The 19436-nt window shown below is 43.0% G+C and overlaps 3 gene segments (V, D, J or C); all 3 read right to left on the bottom strand.

Annotated features, from left to right (window-relative positions):
* Positions 1–256: 256 nt before the first annotated feature.
* On the bottom strand, positions 257–2698 carry LOC134405952 (Ig heavy chain V region 3-like). The segment is given in 2 exon segments: positions 257–636; positions 2600–2698. Coding segments are annotated over 2 exon segments (426 nt in total).
* Positions 2699–14370: 11672 nt separating this feature from the next.
* Positions 14371–14950, bottom strand: LOC134405951 (immunoglobulin heavy variable 3-23-like). The segment is given in 2 exon segments: positions 14371–14756; positions 14844–14950. Coding segments are annotated over 2 exon segments (483 nt in total).
* Positions 14951–16846: 1896 nt separating this feature from the next.
* LOC134405950 (immunoglobulin heavy variable 3-21-like) lies at positions 16847–18166 on the bottom strand. The segment is given in 3 exon segments: positions 16847–17316; positions 17405–17516; positions 18155–18166. Coding segments are annotated over 3 exon segments (594 nt in total).
* Positions 18167–19436: the final 1270 nt, after the last annotated feature.

The following is a 19436-nucleotide window of genomic DNA, read 5'->3' as shown; positions in this document are numbered from 1 at the left end:
TTCCCAAAAGGGCAAGCCTGCGAGAGGACAAACTTTCAGGCACCACTTTACAGGCTGTGAATGTCTCAAATGAATCAAACAACAGCATGATGCCCGTTTAGAGACGAAGCCCACTGAGCGTTACCCCCTTAGCAGACCTTTTAATAAAATGTGGCCCTGTTTAACTCCACATCTTGGTCTTGCCTTGTGATTTCCCACCGTCCATCTTTCCGCAAAATTATTTTCCATTTTTGTTTCATTGTTTGTTTCCTTTCATTCAAGCTCTTGCATTTGAGTCAGCTTGGAGAGATGCCATTAGTTTTTGCCAGACTTCCGATTCACTTCCCCTCACTGTGTCTCTTGCACAGTAATACATTGCTGTGTCTTCAGGTTTCAGATTGTTCATTTGCAAGTAAAACAGGCTGTTTGATTCATCCCTCGAGGTGGTGAATCGTCCCTTGACTTTATCTGAGTAGTAAATGTAAGACGAATATCTGTATGCCACCCATTCCAAGCCTTTTCCAGATGCTTGTCTCACCCAGTGCATGCCATAGCTGCTGAAGGTGAACCCGGAGGCCCGACAGGTGAGGCGGAGGGACTCTCCGGGCCTTTTGACGTCCCCTCCAGACTCCACCAGCTGGACCTCTGATTGCACACCTGGAACAAAAGACATTTTCAAGAGACATGCTGCATATTGACTCCCAGAATATGTGATTTCTTAATACTGGGTAAGTGTCAATGTACCTGTGAAGAATGCTAAAAAGAAAACAAGCCAAAATATCATTTTCTTTTCTGTTGGTTTGAGAAGAATCCCTTGAAATGCATTCACAGACATACAGGGCCTGTGCCTGAGGGTGTAGCTGGGTCAGGGAGAGTGAAGGGCTGATTTAAAGAGGAAGCTGCCTCTGAATTTGCATGCAGTTTAGGATAAAAGAGCAGCGTGCAGACAGTTCACTTTTTAGACATTGGTGAACAAGGGCTGACCATAGCTATGGTATACAATAGGATGGGAACTGCGCAAGAGGAAACGTGGATTTTTCTTTAATCTTGTGAAAATATAGCTGCTCAGTCATGGAGTGGGAGGAAACTGCTTGTGTAATTTCCTTTAAATATTAATTTATATTTAAATATGAGGACATGGTTCTAAAACCTTGGATAAAAATGGCTTAATAAGGAAAAAATGTTATTCCATTTATATCCCACTTTTTTCTTCCAACAAGGAACTCAAGGGGGTGAAATCAGTCCATCAATGGACATAACATGTAGCTTGACCCTTAGTGGTCTTATAGAGCCCTCTGTGTCCCTGCAGCACACTTGAGAGTAAGCATCATTAAACTTAAAGGGGTGTAGGAGACACAAAGGAGGAGTCATCAATATGACCCACGAACATCCGTGAGTGGCCAGTCTAGACCATGCTATAAAACAGAAGTCCCCAAACCATTTGGCACCAGGGATCGGGGGGGGGGGTTGAAGGGATGGTTTTGGGAAGCCCCCCCACTCCAGCGTTCTGGCTTCGCTTTGGCTGGGTGGGCGCCCAGCTGAAGTGAAACCAGGATGCTGGGGCGGGCGGGTGGCTTTGGAACAGTGAGCCCGGAAGTCGCTCTCCCAGAGAGGCTTCCGGCCTGACATGCCTGGCACGCCACCCCACCTCAGCATCCTGGCTTCGCTTCATCTGGGCAGGCGAGATGGCGCCCCGTGCCCAGGTAAGCTGGGGTGCGGGTGTGGGGGTGTGGTGAAAGCAGCTCACCTGTGCGGCCCAGTTCCTAACAGGCCACGGACTGGTGCGGGTCCATGGCCCGGGGTTTGGGGACCCCTGCTATAAAACACATGTTTAAAGAAGCTCACAGTCTCAGCACTTCTCATGGAATTGTGGTAGGTCTAGCTGTTGGATTACTGTGACATGATTTAACATTATGGTGGGAATCAGAAAATAGAAATTTAATTTGAAATGAATAGGCATGGATGATTTGCTAATGGGAAATTCAACTGATGAAGTCATGTGAGATGAGTATTCAGCAGATTGGTGGTGAGAAACACCAGTTCATAGATGGAAGAAGCAGGACGCCCAAGAAATCCAAAGATTTTGGGTCTATAGGATTGTGGGACCAAAATATTGATCTCCTCCACCTCTTTCTTCCTTTCATTCAACTGTTGCATTTGAATGAACTTGGAGAGCTGCCATTGACAAGGAGGGTTTTTGTCTGGTTTCCGGTTCACTTTCTCTCACTGTGCTTCTTGCACAGTAATACACAGCCGTGTCTTCAGGCTTCAAGCTATTCATTTGTAAATACAGCAGGCTGTTTGGATCATCCCTGGAGGGGGTAAATCGTCCCTTCACTTTATCAGAGATGTAGATGGTACTTGAAGCTATGAGGGTCAACCATTCCAAGCCTTTTCCTGGAGCTTGTCTAACCCAGCCCATCCAGTAGCTGGTGAAGGTGAACCTGGAGGCTTTGCAGGACAGGCGGAGGGACTCTCCGGGCCTTTTGACATCACCTCCAGACTCCACCAGCTGGACCTCTGATTGGACACCTGGAAGAAAAGAAATTTCAAAATAGGCTTTCTTCAAATTTATCCCTAGAATGTGGAACTTTTTGGTCTTTGGGAGGAGAAAACATACCTCTGAAGAATGCTAAAAAGAAAACACATTGAAGCCAAAATATCATTTTCCCTTCTGTTGCTTTGACAATGATTGACTGAAGAAGTGTTGAAGAACAAATAGGACCTGTGTCTGTGGGTTTAGTTGGTTCAGGGAGAAGGTTGGGTTGATATAAAGAGGAAGCTGTCTTTGAATTTACATACACTTCAGGATAAAAGTGCTGCATGCCCATAGTATGCATTTTGGAAGATGGTGAACAAATGCTGTCCATATAATAACAGAACAGATGGATTTTGCTTTAAAAATTGTGAACATAAATTAAAAGAGGTAAAGAATCAAAGGAACTGTTTGTGGGATATTTTTTTTAAATTTCTGTTAGAAATATAGATTTACACTCAATTAGACTACTTTAAATTGGGGATTTATTTATCAGTTATTCATTTCTGGGAGAGTTTTTGAATGTACTTCCAACAAAATTGTACCTAGCTGCTTGAAATAATGTTTTCGTCACATAATACAATGATATGGAGCATTGGAGATCTTCTAGTTCAACAGCTATACAGAGGGAAGTATGCTGCACCTGAGGGATGTGATGATACCAGGCAACAATCATGTTTTCAGAACCTGAAAATGATCTTTTTTAAAAAATAGAGTTGTGGCATGGTGGAAGCCATTTATTTATTTATTTATTTATTTTTCTGTGCCCACTGTACTGACGTTGCATTCTCAGGTAGGGTCATTTCCAAGGAACATCAGTCATCACACTTTTAACAAGTCCAGCATTTACTCACCTGGAAGATCATCTGAGCTGTGGCTTTTCTTGAAACTGGAATTTAAAACAAACAGAAGTAAGCTCGCTGTCCACCTGGGAAGTCAGTATGGATAAACAACTTTCCACCATCTTTAAGTAAACCCTTCTGCCCCTGTGAAAGTTCCCAAATTTCCTCTCACGTTCATTGAGAGGTGGGGGCTTATCTCTGCACTCCTAAAGAATAGTGTTTGTAATGCTGGTGACTACCTCTGGGTTCACAAGGGCCAGTGAGGTTCATGATAAAAATCCAGGAATCTGGGCACAGGACAGCAAGTTGAAGATTGCAACCAGGGCGGGGGATATTGCATGCAATTTCACCACATTGGAAACCTAAATATAATGATCTCTTGGATTTCAGGGGACAACAATGTGGGAGGAGGGTCTCTTGGGTCGTCAAACTGTTAAGGGACAAATATAGGGTTTATTCTCAAGCAAACTGCTCCGGAAACCACCAGCCTCATTGTCAAAACCACGAAACACCATGCTCTGCTGCCCCTTTTATTTTCCCCAATGTCAATGGAAGTTTCTGATCTTTTTGGCCTTGCTGCCCCCTTGTGAGAATCAGGCAAATGGAAACTAGAGCTGTACACCATTTCGGATCTGTGCCCCAAATCCGGAATGGGTCCACTCTGCAACAATCCACAAGTGGTCCGCTGCTCTTTGCTGCAGAGCTCCAGATCTGAATCGCAGCTCCGTTTTCCCCCATAGACTTGCATTGAAAACCAAATGCCTATAACTTTTTTCTGTTAATGTTAGAAACCTCAAAATAGGCACCATGAGAGCTTATCCATGTATCCACATTCATGCCCAGTTGGAAGGAAATCCGAATCTCCATTGATTTTTTGGGAATTTTTGAAACTCCTACCCCCCATTTTCAGAAATGGGATTTACTCTGACATCTGTACAGATACTAACTTGGAAGGGGGCACCCTCACAGATGCCATCTAGATCCACATTCATGGCAAGCTTCAAGCAAATCCCATCATCCCCTGAGTTTTGCCGATTTTTTTCACTTTTAATTCACCCAATTCAAGTCCCATACTAGAACTCTTTCAGTTTTCATGTTAGAAACCTCAACATCAGCACCATGAGAGCTTATCCATGTATCCACCTCTTTGCTCAGTTGGAAGTCCATCAGAGCCTCCACTGATTTTCTGGGTATTTTTGAAAATCCCCCACCCCATTTTCAGAAATGGTATTTTCTCTGACATCTGTACAGATACAAACTTGGAAGTGGGCACCCTCACAAATGCCATATAGATCCACATTCATGGCAAGTTTCAAACAAATCTGAGCATTCCCTGATTTTTGGTATTTTTTTTCCCTTTTAAGCACCACACCCTAACCCCCATTCATACCCCTTTCTAGAACTCCGCCACTTTTCATGTCAGAAACCTCAAAATTGGCACCACGAGAGCTTATCCATGTATCCACCTTCATGCTGAGTTGGAAGTTAATCCGAGGCTCCAGTGATTTTGGGGGAAAATTTGAAAAAAACCCACCCCATTTTCAGAAATCCAAATATCTCAGGGATTTTTAAAGCTGCAGACAGCTAAATGGCCTTTCCCCATTCATGGCCATTTCAAAGGAAATCCCAACATGCCATGAATTTGGGAGTATTTAAAGATAAACCTTATGAATCTTCTTCCAAACTTCAAAAATTTACTTGGAACTTCACGAAGGCTAAACAGAGTGAGCGCAGGAAGGACTAATGCCCTGAGTCAAAGCAAAACACACACAACCATCCCTGTGAGGCCGGCACAGAAGAGGAGAGGCAGCAGCTGGCAGTGGCTATGCCTTGGCCTGAAGCACTGGGAGCAAGCATGCAAGCGGCTTGTGGGGTTGACCCACACAGCCCATCTACATCTCCCAGGCACCAGGAGGGCAGATAGGCAGGCAGAGAGGTGCTACACATACACACACACACAGTGCCATAGATATATGGGGAAGTAAGTCCCAGGCAGCAGATCCCAATACCCCACAACAACAGCACCCAGGCAGAGGTGGGAAGGCGGGCATGCAGCAGACATTTCTGGGGGCACAAGTAAGTGAGCCAAGGAATTTTTCCACTTTCCAGGCCATCAAAGCCAGTAATGCAAACCAGCCCTGTGAGGTGGGAACAGCACAGAGAGATGCCTTTTCTTCTGCATCCCATAACTAATAGGGGGCTAGGAGGATAAGAGTAAAGCTTTGTCTTTCTTGCTTCAGAGTCGATTGACTGCACTGTGATCACACAGCCATTAGTAAACAACAACAACAACAATTATGATAATAATAATAATAATAATAATAATAATAATAATAATAATGTTGAACCACAATGAAAGCCTGCCTGACTTCACTGAAGAGGGAAAGCTGGGAGAGCTTTGGTTACGGGGTGGTATATAAATTTAATAAATAAATAAATAAATAAACAAACAATCAGGGTTGGAATTAAAAGCACTGCAGCAGTGTTGCTGAATCACAATAACAAGAAGTATTTTTTTTTAAAAAAAGGGCTATGTCTGTCTTTTACCAGTAAGAGGAAAGTGGACATGCCCAGGGAGAGGGGGAACTGTGCCAATTTGACTGGTCCTTTCTAGGTACCAGTTTTTCAGAAGCTACCGCACACTTCAACTCATGCGAGGCATATTAGCTTCACTGGCTAACCTTTGGAGGATTCTGATGACCCTCCAAGGACAGGAGTGTGCACTGGGCACGTCCACATGCCCTATGGACATCATCCCCTTGCACCACATCTATTCAGTTGTTCACCAAGGTTAGGGTGGGTAGCAGTGCTGTGTTTCCTACCTGTTATTTATTTACTTAGTATATGATTTAAGGCTGTGTTTGTGTGTTTGGTGGGACTACTGCTTCAAAAACACTGGAAAAAGTCCGTTCAGACAAAGAAAGAAAAGTTACAGAGTATCCCAAGTTACTAAGTATCCCGTTTTGCTTATTCCGCCCCCCCTCCAACATTGGGATTGGAGGATGCTTCATCAGGTGATCACGTTTGGGAGTTGAATCTGCCTCTCATCGCTGAAAAAAAACTTACCCACTTCCGCTTTAAGCCATTCTAAACAAATTAATAGGAAGCAAACTACAGGACAAATAGATCTGAACATCTCCACAAAATGACCCCCAACCACCACTCTCTAAGCACAGCAAGTTTCAGGGATGTGGGTTTCAAAACAAAAAAGTTAAGTGCTAATCTTTTCTGCAATGCAATCCTATGCGGAAAAATATCCAAAATGGTGGGCAGAGCGCTTTGTGAAAAGAGGATCAATTCGCTTGTGGCTGCTTCGCTATGCTTTGCTAGCCCCCCAACTTGCTTCTCCTCCACCTATAATGGAGGTGAAGTTCTCCGCTTTGCTATTGCTTCTCTGTACTGAAGAGAAGTGGATCACAACCCTATTATTTACATTCACATCAAAATGTAGACTTCAGCAAGGTCTGAAACTAGAGATAGAAGGAAATTGACAATTACGCTCTTGTAATGTAATTGCTGCATTACATTACACAGTGGCAAAGAAAAAGGCTACTGTAGTTGATTGGGGGTCATTCCAAGGGTTGGAAAGTGTCTCACCACTTGCTATTCAGGAGAAGGGGATGTCCCCCACCTCGATGACAAATTGGGTAACTGCTAGGTCCCAGCCCCATGCTAGCTCATGGTGTGGCTCCATTAGTTTGTAAAAAAAACTGCAGAGAGTTTAGTTTCCCCCCACCCCCAATGCTTGGATTAACTTGAAAACATTGTTTACATTTTCATTAATAAATTTCATTATGTTTTCATTACATTTTCATTTCTTTTTCATTAATAAAAATAACCCGTTTGACCTGCAACAATTTTTAAGAACCCACCCATGAAGGAGTATCAGTTTTCTTCTACGTTTGCCTTTCTAGATAGATTGGTACAAATGGCTGATTTGATGATAACAACTTCTTAAAATGCCCCCAGTTCATCAAAAAAATCCCTGACATATTTGTCAATATGTACTTATAACTAAAAATTGTAATGACTTCCTAGATTTAAATTTCATCATGGAAATTGTTGGCATTGTTCTAATTTTTGAGTGATTCTACATTAGTTAACTTAATAACACAAGAAGAGCTATGCTGGATCATAGAAAGTTCCATCTAATCCAGCATACTATTCACACAGTGGCCAAGGAACTGTTGACCAGCAGCCCACAAGCATAGCACACCTCTACCAATGTGCTCCAGCAATTTATGTATACAGGCTTACTGCCTGTGATACCAGAGGTAGCATAGAACCACCAGGATTAGTAGCCATTGATAGCTTCTCCTCCATGAAATTGTCCAATCTTAATTGTTCTGAACTCTGTGAATGGATCTATCACCCTAGTGGTGTCCTTTGACTTGCCTACTTGATTTTGGGGAAGTGTAAAAAAAGAACCATCATGTTCTGAAGTATTGTGGATGATTCTTCATTTGAAAATCCTATTGTTCAAATTATCTGACATAAGTCCTCAGGTAATGCCCCCGGGAGAAACAACTCTGCGTGGCACCAGCGGGGAGGGGAGGGGATTTGACACCTATTCAGCTGCTCTCACCTCTCCCTTCCTCCCCTTCAATATGTGTCTCCCTCCCTCCCTGAAGGAAGTGTGGGCTTGCTAGAAATCTTTTGGGGGCCAATTAGGATTTTCTTGCTCATAATCTATTTTTCTCAGATATGGGATTTTTTTGCCTACCTCACACTGCAAGACAGGCTCAGAGTAATAATTAGGTTGATCTGGTTCACTGTTTAACTATTTCGGTCACATTTGGCCTGCAGGCAGGTATGTGCTTGCATGTTGAGAGTGATTAGGGTTGCTGAGCATCAGAGTCACCGTTGTGGTGATGGGTAATGCCTGAGGCTCTGAACTAGGAGTTTTGCGGCATGAGGCAGGGGGTGACACTGGAAAGCCTCCCTACCTCCCCTCAAAGGGAAAAGCCTGAGAGAGGGCAAACTTTCAGGCACCACTTTACAGGTGGAAAATGTCTCAACTGAATCAAACAACAGCATGATGCCAGGTTAGAGATGATGCCCACTGAGGCTTACCCCTTAGCAGATCTGTCAATAAAATGTGGCCCAGTTTAATTCCACATCTCTTTCTCGCCTCGTGATTTCCCACCGTCCATCTGCCCACAAAGTTATTCTTCATTTTCGTTTCATTATTTATTTCCTTTAGTTCAAGCTCTTGCATTTGAGTCAGCTTGGAGAGATGCCATTAGCAATGGGAGTTTTTGCCAGGCTTCTGATTCACTTCCCCTCACTGTGTCTCTTGCACAGTAATACATTGCCGTGTCTTCAGGTTTCAGATTGTTCATTTGCAAATAAAACAGGCTGTTTGATTCATCCCTCGAGGATGTGAATCGTCCCTTAACTTTATCTGAGTAGTGAATGTAAGATGAATGTCTGTATGCCACCCATTCCAAGCCTTTTCCAGATGCTTGTCTCACCCAATTCATGCCATAGCTGCTGAAGGTGAACCCGGAGGCCTGACAGGTAAGGCGGAGGGACTCTCCGGGCCTTTTGACATCCCCTCCAGACTCCACCAGCTGGACTTCTGATTGTACACCTGGAAAAAAAACCATTTTCAAGAGACATGTTGCATATAACTCCCAGAGTATGAGATTTCTCAATGTAATGTAAGTGGCAATGTACCTTTGAAGGCTGCTAAAAAGAAAGCAAATTGAAACCAAAATATCATTTTTCTTTCTGTTGGTTTGAGAGGAAACACTTGAAATGTATTCACAGACATACAGGGCCTGTGCCTGAGGGTGTAGCTGTGTCAGGGAGAGAGAAGGGCTGATTTAAAGAGGAAGCTGCCTCTGAATTTGCATGCAGTTTAGGATAAAAGAGCAGCGTGCAGACAGTGCACTTTTTAGGCAATGCTGAATGAGGACTGACTACAGCCATGGGACACAAAAGGATGGAAACTGTGCAACAACAAAGGTGGATTTTCCTTTAAACATGAGAAAATACACCTGCTCAGCCATGGGGTGAGGGAAAACTGCTTTTGTAATTTCCTTTTAATTTTAATATATATATACATTTGAATGTGAAGACATGGTTCTAAGACCTTGAATAGAAATGGCTTAATAAGGAAAAAATATTTATTTATTACATTTATATCCCACCCCAAGAAGTAACTCAAGGTTGCAAAACTAAGGTCCATCAATGGACATAACATGTAGCTTGACCCTTGGTGGTCTTGTACGACCCTCTATGTCCCTGCAGCACACTGACTTGAGAGTAAGCATCATTGAAATCAGAGTGGTGCACCTGGTAGGGAGGGGGATCAGATCTCTCTCCCTTTGTGGCAGGTTGGCATTTTACCCTCTTCTCCCTCCAATAGCTGGGAAAATCCTTCCTTGGCAAGTTCAAAGCCAGCTTTGCAAATTTCTGATTTCACAGCATTAATGCTTTATTCCAGGTAATCTTTGATATTTCTGAAAATGGGTAAGGAGGGAAAAGGCAGGGGATGGCCTGGCTATCTGCAATGCCATTTAATTGATCTGCAAACATCTGTAAGTGGCTACTTTTGAGCATGCTATAAATCACTCATTTAGAGAAGTGCATGGACAGACACTCACAAGAAGTCATGAGAATTGTGTCCTTAAAATGACTTATATTGCCTTCTTCTAAATTTGTTATTTAACTATGACTACCACCATCTAGGAGTAACCCCATCTTTCCCCCACCTTGAATGTCACCCAATTTGATCCCAGGTTCATTGGGAATAAAGACCTAATGAAGGTGTTTGTGGATGTGTGCTAGGAATTAATCACCAAGGGCTTTGCTAGACCAGGGGATAGCCTGGGTTGACACCCAGGCTTGCCTCTATGCATCCAGACCACTTTGGGCCCAGTATTTCTGCAGGTCTAGCCCGTTCTGCGGCTTTTCTCAGCTATGCCGCTTACTCGCGCGTAGATGGGAGAAGCCGCACAAGGGGCCCCGTGCTCCACAGGACAGGGGGAGAGATCAGATCAGGGGGCAGGAAGAGCGGAGCCGGGGGCAGGGGGAGAGATCGGAGTCAGGGGCAGGGGGAAGATCAGAATCAGGGAGATGGGGGGGGACAGATTGGAGCCGGGGGGAGCTCAGGGGGAGTGGGAGTAGGTAGAATCTTTTTTTTTTTAAAAAAAATACTTACCTAAGTGCATGAGCGTTGGTGCGCATCCAGCTCCTTTAAAAATAAAAAATGTTGGACACAATGGGGCTTTCCTGCAGCCTGTCACGTCTGACGTGTGGATAGGCGCGACAGCCCATGCTACTTCTAGTGTGGGTTGGGCCCTCCTCACCACCAGATTATCAGGTAGGTCTAGCAAAGCCCCCAGCCTAGAAAATAGCTCTTCCCCTCACATCAGTGTTATGTCTATTGACCAGCCCACAAAGTCCTCTGTGCTCCAGCACGGGGGAAAAGGACCTCCAAGACATGTTCGTTGCTTATGGGAAGAGGGAGAAAGAAGAAAATGTAGGAGTTCTTGTCATCCAGGAAGCAGGTTTTCCTCAGCGCAAAAGTCTGGGTTTGATCCCTCTGTACTCAACCATGTTTCTGGTGCTCGATGGGAGTTGCAACTCTATTCCTAGCCATTCACCTTTATTTACATGGCAGAAATGTACAGCACAGTTTTCTCCATTCTCAGAATAGCTATACCTATTGAATGTGGTCAGTTTCGACAGGTGAAGATGACATACACACACATATTTCTTCATAAACTTGATGGAAAGAACTTAAAATTTTATTTGTTAAAATCAAATGAGGGGGGAAATGAAATCTTCTCAAGCCAGGCATATACCTAAAACGTAATGTTACCAATTCAGCAGGTAAAAAATTCTTGGAAATTGCTACTAATATTCAACTCATGGGGTGAATTTAGGCTAATGGGAATTTGGAATTCCTCCTTAGGGAGCTCATTTCACGACTGGGGTGCCACAGCGGAGAAAGCCCTCCTCCTAGTAGCCACCTGCCTCACTTCCTTTGGCAGGGGCTCATGGAGAAGGGCCCCTGTAGATGATCTTAAGGTCCTTGCAGGTACATATGGGAGGAGGCGTTCCTTCAAATAACCTGGACTCAAACAGTTTAAAAGAGGTAAAGGATCAAAGTAACTGTTTGTGGGGTTGTTGTTTTTTAGATTTCTGTGAGAAATATAGCTATACACATATCTAGACTAGTTTAAATTAGGGATTTATGTATCAGTTATTCATATCTGGGATAGTTTTTGAATGTACTTCCAACAAAATTGTATCTATCTACTTGAAATAAGGTTTTTGAGTACAGAATACATTGATATGGAACATTGGATATTTTCTAGTTCAACAGCTTTACAGAGAGGCAAGTATGCAGGACCTGAGGGATGTGATGATACCAGGCAACAATTATGGGTGGTGACAGAACCTGAGAATGATCTCTTTTAAAATATAGCTGTGGCATGGTGGAAGCCATTAATTTATTTATTTTTCTTTGCCCACTGTACTGATGTTTTCTCAGGTAGGATCATTTCCAAGGGACATCAGTCATAATACCTTTAACAAGTCCAGCATTTGCTCACCTGGATGATTATCTGAGCTGTAGTTTTTGTTGAAAGTGAAATATAAAACAAACAGACAGAAGCTCGCTGACCATCTGGGAAGTCAGTATGGATGAACAGCTTCCAACACATTTAAGTAAACCCTTCTTTCTGCCATTTTGAAAGTTCCCAAATTTACTCTCACCTTCATAGGGAAGAAGGGGGTTGTCTGAGAGGTGGGGTCTTATCTCTGCACCCCTAAAGAATAGTGTTTGTAATGCTGGTGACTACCTCTGGGTTCACAAGGGCCAGTGAAGTTCATTATAAAAATGCAGAAATCTGGGCACTGGACAGCAAGTTGAAGATTGCGACGGGGTGGGGGGGACTACATGCAATTTCACCACATTGGAAACCTAAACATAATGGTCTCTTGGATTTCATGGGACAGCAATGGGTGAGGGGGAGTCTCTTGGGTAGTCAAACTGTCAAGGGACAAATATAGGGTTTGTCCTCAAGCAAACTGCTCCGGAAACCACCAGCCTCATTGTCAAAACCACGAAAAACCATGGTCTGGCGCCCCTTTTATTTTCCCAATGCCAACGGAAGTTTCTGATCTTTTTGACCTTGCTGCTCCCTTGTGAGACCCAGGTGAATAGAAACTGTCAGTAGAGACACACACATCAATTTTGGAGCTGTCCTTGGCAAAGGATTTTGGGGGGTTATTTACATTCTTGTCAAAATGCAGACTTCAGCAAGGTCTGAAACTAGAGGTAGAAGGAAATGGACAATTCCGCTCTTGTCATGTAATTGCTGCATTACATTACATAGTGGCAAAGAAAAAGGCTACTGTAGTTGATTGGGGGTCATTCCAAGGGTTGGGAGATGTCTCACCACTTGCCAGTCAGGAGAAGGGGATGCCCCCCACCCCGATGACATATTGGGTAACTGCTAGGTCCCAGCCCCATGCTAGGTCTTGGTGTGGCTCTATTAGTTTGCAAAAAAGCTGCAGAATGTCTAGTTTCCCCCCTTCCTTCAGACATGCTTGGATTGACTTGAAAATGTTGTTTACAACATCTTTTTCATTAATAAAAATAATCTGTTTGACCTGCAGCAATTTTTAAGTACCCACCCATGAAGGAGTGTAAGTTTTCTTCTAGGTTTGCTACTTCTAGGTAGATTGGTACAAATGGCTGATTTGATGATAACAACTTCTTAAAATGCCCCCAGTTCATCAAAATAATAGTAATCCCTGTCATTTTTGTCAATATGTACTTATAACTAACAATTGTAATGACTTCCCAGATTTAAATTTCATCATGGAAATTGTTGGCATTGTTCTCATTTTTGAGTGATTCTACATTAGTTAACTTAATAACATAAGAAGAGCTATGCTGGATCATAGAAAGTTCCATCTAATCCAGCATACTATTCACACAGTGGCCAACAAACTGTTGACCAGCAGCAAACAAGCATAGCACCCTTCTGCCCATGTGCCCCAGCAACTTGTATATACAGGCGTACTGCCTGTGATACCAGAGGTAGCATAGAACCACCAGGATTGGTAGCCATCGATAGCTTCGCCTCCATGAAATTGTGCAATCTTAATTGTTCTGAACTCTGTGAATGATCCAACACCCTAGTGTTGTCCATTGACTTACCAACTTCATTCTGGGAAGTGGAAAAAAGAACCATGACATTCTGAGGTACTGCGGATGATTCTTGAATTTAAAATCCTCCTGTTCAAATTATCTGGCATGAGTCCTCAGGAAATGCCTGTGGGAGAAACAACTCTGCTTGGCACCAGCAAGGAGGGGAAGGGATTCAGCACCTTTTTAGCTGCTCTCACCTCTCTCTTCCTCCCCTTCAATATGTCCCTCCGTCCCTCCCTGAAGGAAGTGTGAGCTTGCTGGAAATGCCTTTGGGGGCCAATTAGGAATTGCTTGCTCATAATCTATTTGTCTCAGATATGGGAATTGTTCACCTACTTCATGCGGCAAAACAGGCTTGACTTCCTTTTGAGGCCAACCTTCCTCACCCACCCAGAGTTTTGCAGCATGAGGCAGAGGGTGACACTGGAAGGCCTCCCTACCTCCAAAGTGGAAAGCCTGAGAGAGGGCAAACTTTCAGGCACCGCTTTACAGGCTGTGAATGTTTCGACTGAATCAAACAATAGCATGACGCCAGTTAAGAGACGATGCCCACTGAGGCTTACCCGTTTAGCAGATCTTTCAATAAAATGTGGCCCAGTTTAATTCCACATCTCTAGCCACAGCTAGACCTAAGGTTTATCCTGGGATCATCCAGGGTTCACCCCTGCCTGAGCACTGGATCCCCTGTGTGTCACCTAGATGAACAGGTTTGCTCCCTGGACGACCCAGGGATGAACCTTAGGTCTAGCTATGGCCTCTGTCTCACCTCGTGATTTCCCACTGTCTATCTGCTGAGAAAATAGTTTTCCATTTTTGTTTCGTAGTTTGTTTCCTTTCATTCAAGCTTTTGCATTTGAGCCAGCTTGGAGAGATGCCATTAGTTTTTGCCAGGCTGCCAATTCACTTCCTCTCAGTGTGTCTCTTGCACAGTAATACACAGCCGTGTCTTCAAGTTTCAGATTGTTCATTTGCAAATACAGCAGGCTGTTTGTATTGTCCCTGGAGATGGTGAAGCGCCCTTTCACCTTGTCAGCATAATATTGTGAGCTTCCACTGTCGCTTATCTCTGCCACCCATTCCAAGCCTTTTCCAGATGCTTGTCTCACCCAGCTCATGTAGTAGCTGCTGAAGGTGAACCCGGAGGCCCGACAGGTGAGGCGGAGGGACTCTCCGGGCCTTTTGACATCCCCTCCAGACTCCACCAGCTGGACGTCTGATTGCACACCTGGAACAAGAGACATTTTCATGAGACATGCTGCATATTGACTCCCAGAATATGTGATTTCTCAGGACTGGACAAGAGGCAATGTACCTGTGAAGACTGCTAAAATGAAAACAAATTGAAGGCAAAATATCATTTTCCTTTCTGTTGGTTTGAGAGGAAACACTTGAAATGTATTCACAGACATGCAGGGCCTGTGCCTGAGGGTGTAGCTGTGCCAAGGGAGAGCGAAGGGCTGATTTTAAAAGGAAGCTGCCTTTGGATTTGCATACACTTTAGGATAAAAGAGCAGCATGAAGACAGTGCACTTTTTAGGCAATGGTGAACGAGGACTGACCATAGCTATGGAACTCCATAGGATGGGAACTGTGCAAAAAGGAAGGTGGATTTTCCTTTAACCATGAGAAAATACACCTGCTCAGCCTCGGGGCAGAGAAAAACTGCTTGTGTCATTTCCTTTTAATTTTAATATTAATTTATATTTGAATGTGAAGACATGGTTCTAAGACCTTGGATAGAAATGGCTTAATAAGGAAAAATATTTATTTATAACATTTATATTCCCCCCCCCCCAAGAAATAACTCAAGGTTGCAAAATTAAGGTCCATCAATGGACATAACATGTAGCTTCTCCCTTGGTGGTCTTGTAGGATCCTCTTTATCCCTCCAGCACATTGACTTGAGAGTAAACCTCATTGAAATTAGAGAGGTGCACCTGGTAGGGAGGGGCATCAGATCTCTCTCCCTTTGTGGCAGGTTGGCATTTTACCCTCTTCTCCCTCAAATAGCTAGGAAAGTCCTTCCTTGGCATGTTCATAGCCAGCTTTGTAGACTTCTGATTTTACAGCATTAATGCTTTATTCCAGGTAATCTTCGATCTTTCTGAAAATGGGATGAGGAGGGGAAAGGCAGGGGACGTCCTGGATATCTCCAATGCCATTTAATTGATCCGCAAACTTCCGAAAGTGGCTAGTTTTGAGCATGCTGTAAATCACTCATTTAGAGAAGTGCCTGGACAGACACTCACAAGAAGGCATGAGAATTGTGTCCTTAAAAGGACTTATATTGCCTTCCTCTGAATTTGTTATTTTACTATGACTACCACCATCTAGGACTAACCCCATCTTTCCCCCACCTTGAATGTCACCCAATTTGCTCCCTGGTTCATTGGGAATAAAGACCTAATGAAGGTGTTTGTGGATGTGTGCTAGGAATTTATCACCCAGGGCTTTGCTAGACCAGGGGTTAGCTGGGGCTGACACGCAGGCTCACCTCTGTGCATTTCACAGCCTAGTCCACCTTTATGTAGAATAGGCCTGATGTGCTGAAACTATTCTAGTAAAGTCTGTCTCCTTGTAAGTAAACTTCTGGGCCTGAAATACTTTATTACCGTGGCAACCTTGAAAGAACCTGAAACTCATGGCTTGGGTTTGAAAGCAACTGGAACAACATCACCCTCTAGTGAGTCTCTTATAGCACAACTTTGCCTGCACATGACAGGAAATCCCAACACATCCTAACTTATGAAAGAAGAGTCAGTTTTCCTGTGGCCAAATTTATTCTGCTAAAACTGGAAAATGGAGCAGGAGACACACAGGAGGCTGATGGCATCAGCAATATGTCCAACAAACTTCCGTGAGTGGCCAGCCACAACTGTGCTATAAAACACTCATTGTAAAAAGCTTACACAATCAGCTCTTGTCATGGAATTGTGGTAGGTCTAGCTGTTGGATTACTATGACATGATCTAATGTTATGGTGGGTATCAGAACATAGAAATTTAATTTGAGATGAATTATTATTATTATTATTATTATTTTATTATTATTTATTTATATAGCACCATTAATGTACATGGTGCTGTACAGAGTAAAACAATAAATAGCAAGACCCTGCCGCATAGGCTTACATTCTAATAAAATCATAATAAAGCAATAAGGAGGGTAAGAGAATGCACCAAACTGGTAGTATAAAAGTCAGAACAAAATCAAGTTTTAAAAGCTTTAGGAAAAAGAAAAGTTTTTAGCTGAGCTTTAAAAGCTGCGATTGAATAGGCATGGATGACTCGCTAATGGAAAATTCAACTGATGAGGTCATGTGAGATGAGTATTCAACAGATTTGTGGTAAGAAACACCAGCTTGTAGAAAGAAAAAGCAGGACGCCGAAGAAATCCAAAGGTTTTGGGTCTATAGGATTGTGGGACCAAAATATTGATCTCCTTCACCTCTTTCCTCCTTCCCAATTCACTTTCTCTCACTGTGCATCTTGCACAGTAATACACAGCCGTGTCTTCAGGCTTCAAGCTATTCATTTGTAAATACAGCAGGCTGTTTGGGTTATCCCTGGAGGGGGTAAATCGTCCCTTCACTTTATCGGAGATGTAAATGCTGGTTGAATATGTGCTGGTTAACCATTCCAAGCCTTTTCCAAGAGCTTGTCTCACCCAGCCCATGTAGTAGCTGGTGAAGGTGAACCCAGAGGCTTTGCAGGACAGGTGGAGGGACTCTCCAGGCCTTTTGACATCCCCTCCAGACTCCACCAGCTGGATCTCTGATTGGACACCTGGAACAAAAGAAATTTCAAAATAGGCATTCTTCAAATTTATCCCTAGAATAGGCCATTTTTGGGTATTTGAAAGGCGAAAACATACCTCTGAAGACAGCTAAAAAGAAAACATATTGAAGCCCAAGTATAATTTTTCCCTTCTGTTGCTTTGATAATGGTTGACTGAAGAAGTTTTCACAAACAAATAGGACCTGTATCTGTGGGTGTTGTTGGGTCAGGGAGAAGGTTGGGTTGATATAAAGAGGAAGCTGTCTTTGAATTTACATACACTTCAGGATAAAAGTGCTGCATGCCCGTAGTATGCATTTTGGAAGATGGTGAGCAAATGCTCTCCATACAATAACAGAACAGATTGATTTTGCTTTAACATAAATTAATTATGTTAAATTAAACATAAATTAAAAGAGGTAAAGAATCAAAGGATTTCAGTTAGAAATATAGATATACACTCAGCTAGACTAGTTTAAATTGGGGATTTATGTATCAGTTTTTCATATCTTGGATAGTTTTTGAATGTACTTCCAACAAAATTGTATCTATCTACTTGAAATAAGGTTTTTGAGTACAGAATATATTGATATGGAACATTGGATATTTTCTAGTTCAACAGCTTTACAGAGAGGCAAGTATGCAGGACCTGAGGGATGTGATGATACCAGGCAACAATCAGGGTGGTAACAGAACCTGAAAATGATCTTTTTTTAAAATAAAGCTGTGGCATTGTGGAAGCTATTTATTTATTTTTCTTTGCCCACTGTACTGATGTTTCCTCAGGTAGGATCATTTCCAAGGGACATCAGTCATCATACTTTTAACAAGTCCAGCATTTACTCACCTGGAGGATCATCTGAGCTTTGGCTTTCGTTGAAAGTGAAATATAAAACAAACAGACAGAAGCTCGCTGACCATCTGGGAAGTCAGTATGGATGAACAACTTCCAGCACGTTTAAGTAAACCCTTCTTTCTGCCATTTTGAAAGTTCCCAAATTTACTCTCACCTTCATTGGGAAGAAGGGGGTTGTCTGAGAGGTGAGGGCTTATCTCTGCACCCCTAAAGAATAGTGTTTGTAATGCTGGTGACTACCTCTGGGTTCCCAAGGGCCAGTGAGCTTCATGATAAAAATGCAGGAATCTGGGCACAGGGGAACAAGTTGAAGATTGCGACCAGGGGTGGGTGGGTGGGTATTGCATGCAATTTCACCACATTGGAAACCTAAATATAATAGTCTCTTGGATTTCAGGGGACAGCAATAGGGGAGGGCGGTCTCTTGGGTAATCAAACTGTCAAGGGACAAATATAGGGTTTGTTCTCAAGCAAACTGCTCCGGAAACCACCAGCCTCATTGTCAAAACCACGAAACCCCATGCTCTGGTGCCCCTTTTATTTTCCCCAATGCCAATGGAAGTTTCTGATCTTTTTGACCTTGCTGCCCCCTTGTGAGAATCAGCAAATGGAAACTGTCAGTAGAGACACACACATCACTTTTGGAGCTGTCCTTGGAGTAGGATTTGGGTGACAACCTTTTAAGTATTTGAAGGATACTTAAAATACTTGAAGGATATCAGATACTTGAAGGATATCAGATCCAGGGTTCATCTGGTTCAGCACTTTGTTTACATGGTGGCCAAACAGCTTTTGACCTGGAACCCACAAACATAGCACCCTTCTACCCGTAGGGTGACCATATGAAAAGGAAGACAGGGCACATGTAACTTTAACAGTTTTATAGAAAAACAAATCTCAGCAGGTGGCATTTCACCTGGTGAAATTTTTATTTATTTATTTATTTATTTATTATATTTCTATACCGCCCAATAGCCGGAGCTCTCTGGGCGGTTCACAAAAATTAAAAACATTCGAAGTATAAAACAACAGTATAAAACCATAGTACAAAATACAATATTTGTCACAACAGTTGTCACAACTGTTTGTCACAGCAGTTAGAGCTGCAGGATCCCTGCCTAGCATGACCAGATACAAAAGAGAGCAGGCCTGCAGAAAATGTATGTCTTTATGCAACATTTTCCTGCAATTTAATTAATGCTGTAATGCTGCTCCCATTTTATTTCTCTCTCTCTCCTACTGCTGCTTTTAAAATTGATGTCATTGTTTCTGT

This window comes from Elgaria multicarinata, chromosome 11, assembly GCF_023053635.1.
Source record: "Elgaria multicarinata webbii isolate HBS135686 ecotype San Diego chromosome 11, rElgMul1.1.pri, whole genome shotgun sequence".
NCBI classification, from domain to species: domain Eukaryota; kingdom Metazoa; phylum Chordata; class Lepidosauria; order Squamata; family Anguidae; genus Elgaria; species Elgaria multicarinata.
This window is presented reverse-complemented; position numbering and strand designations above follow the sequence as displayed.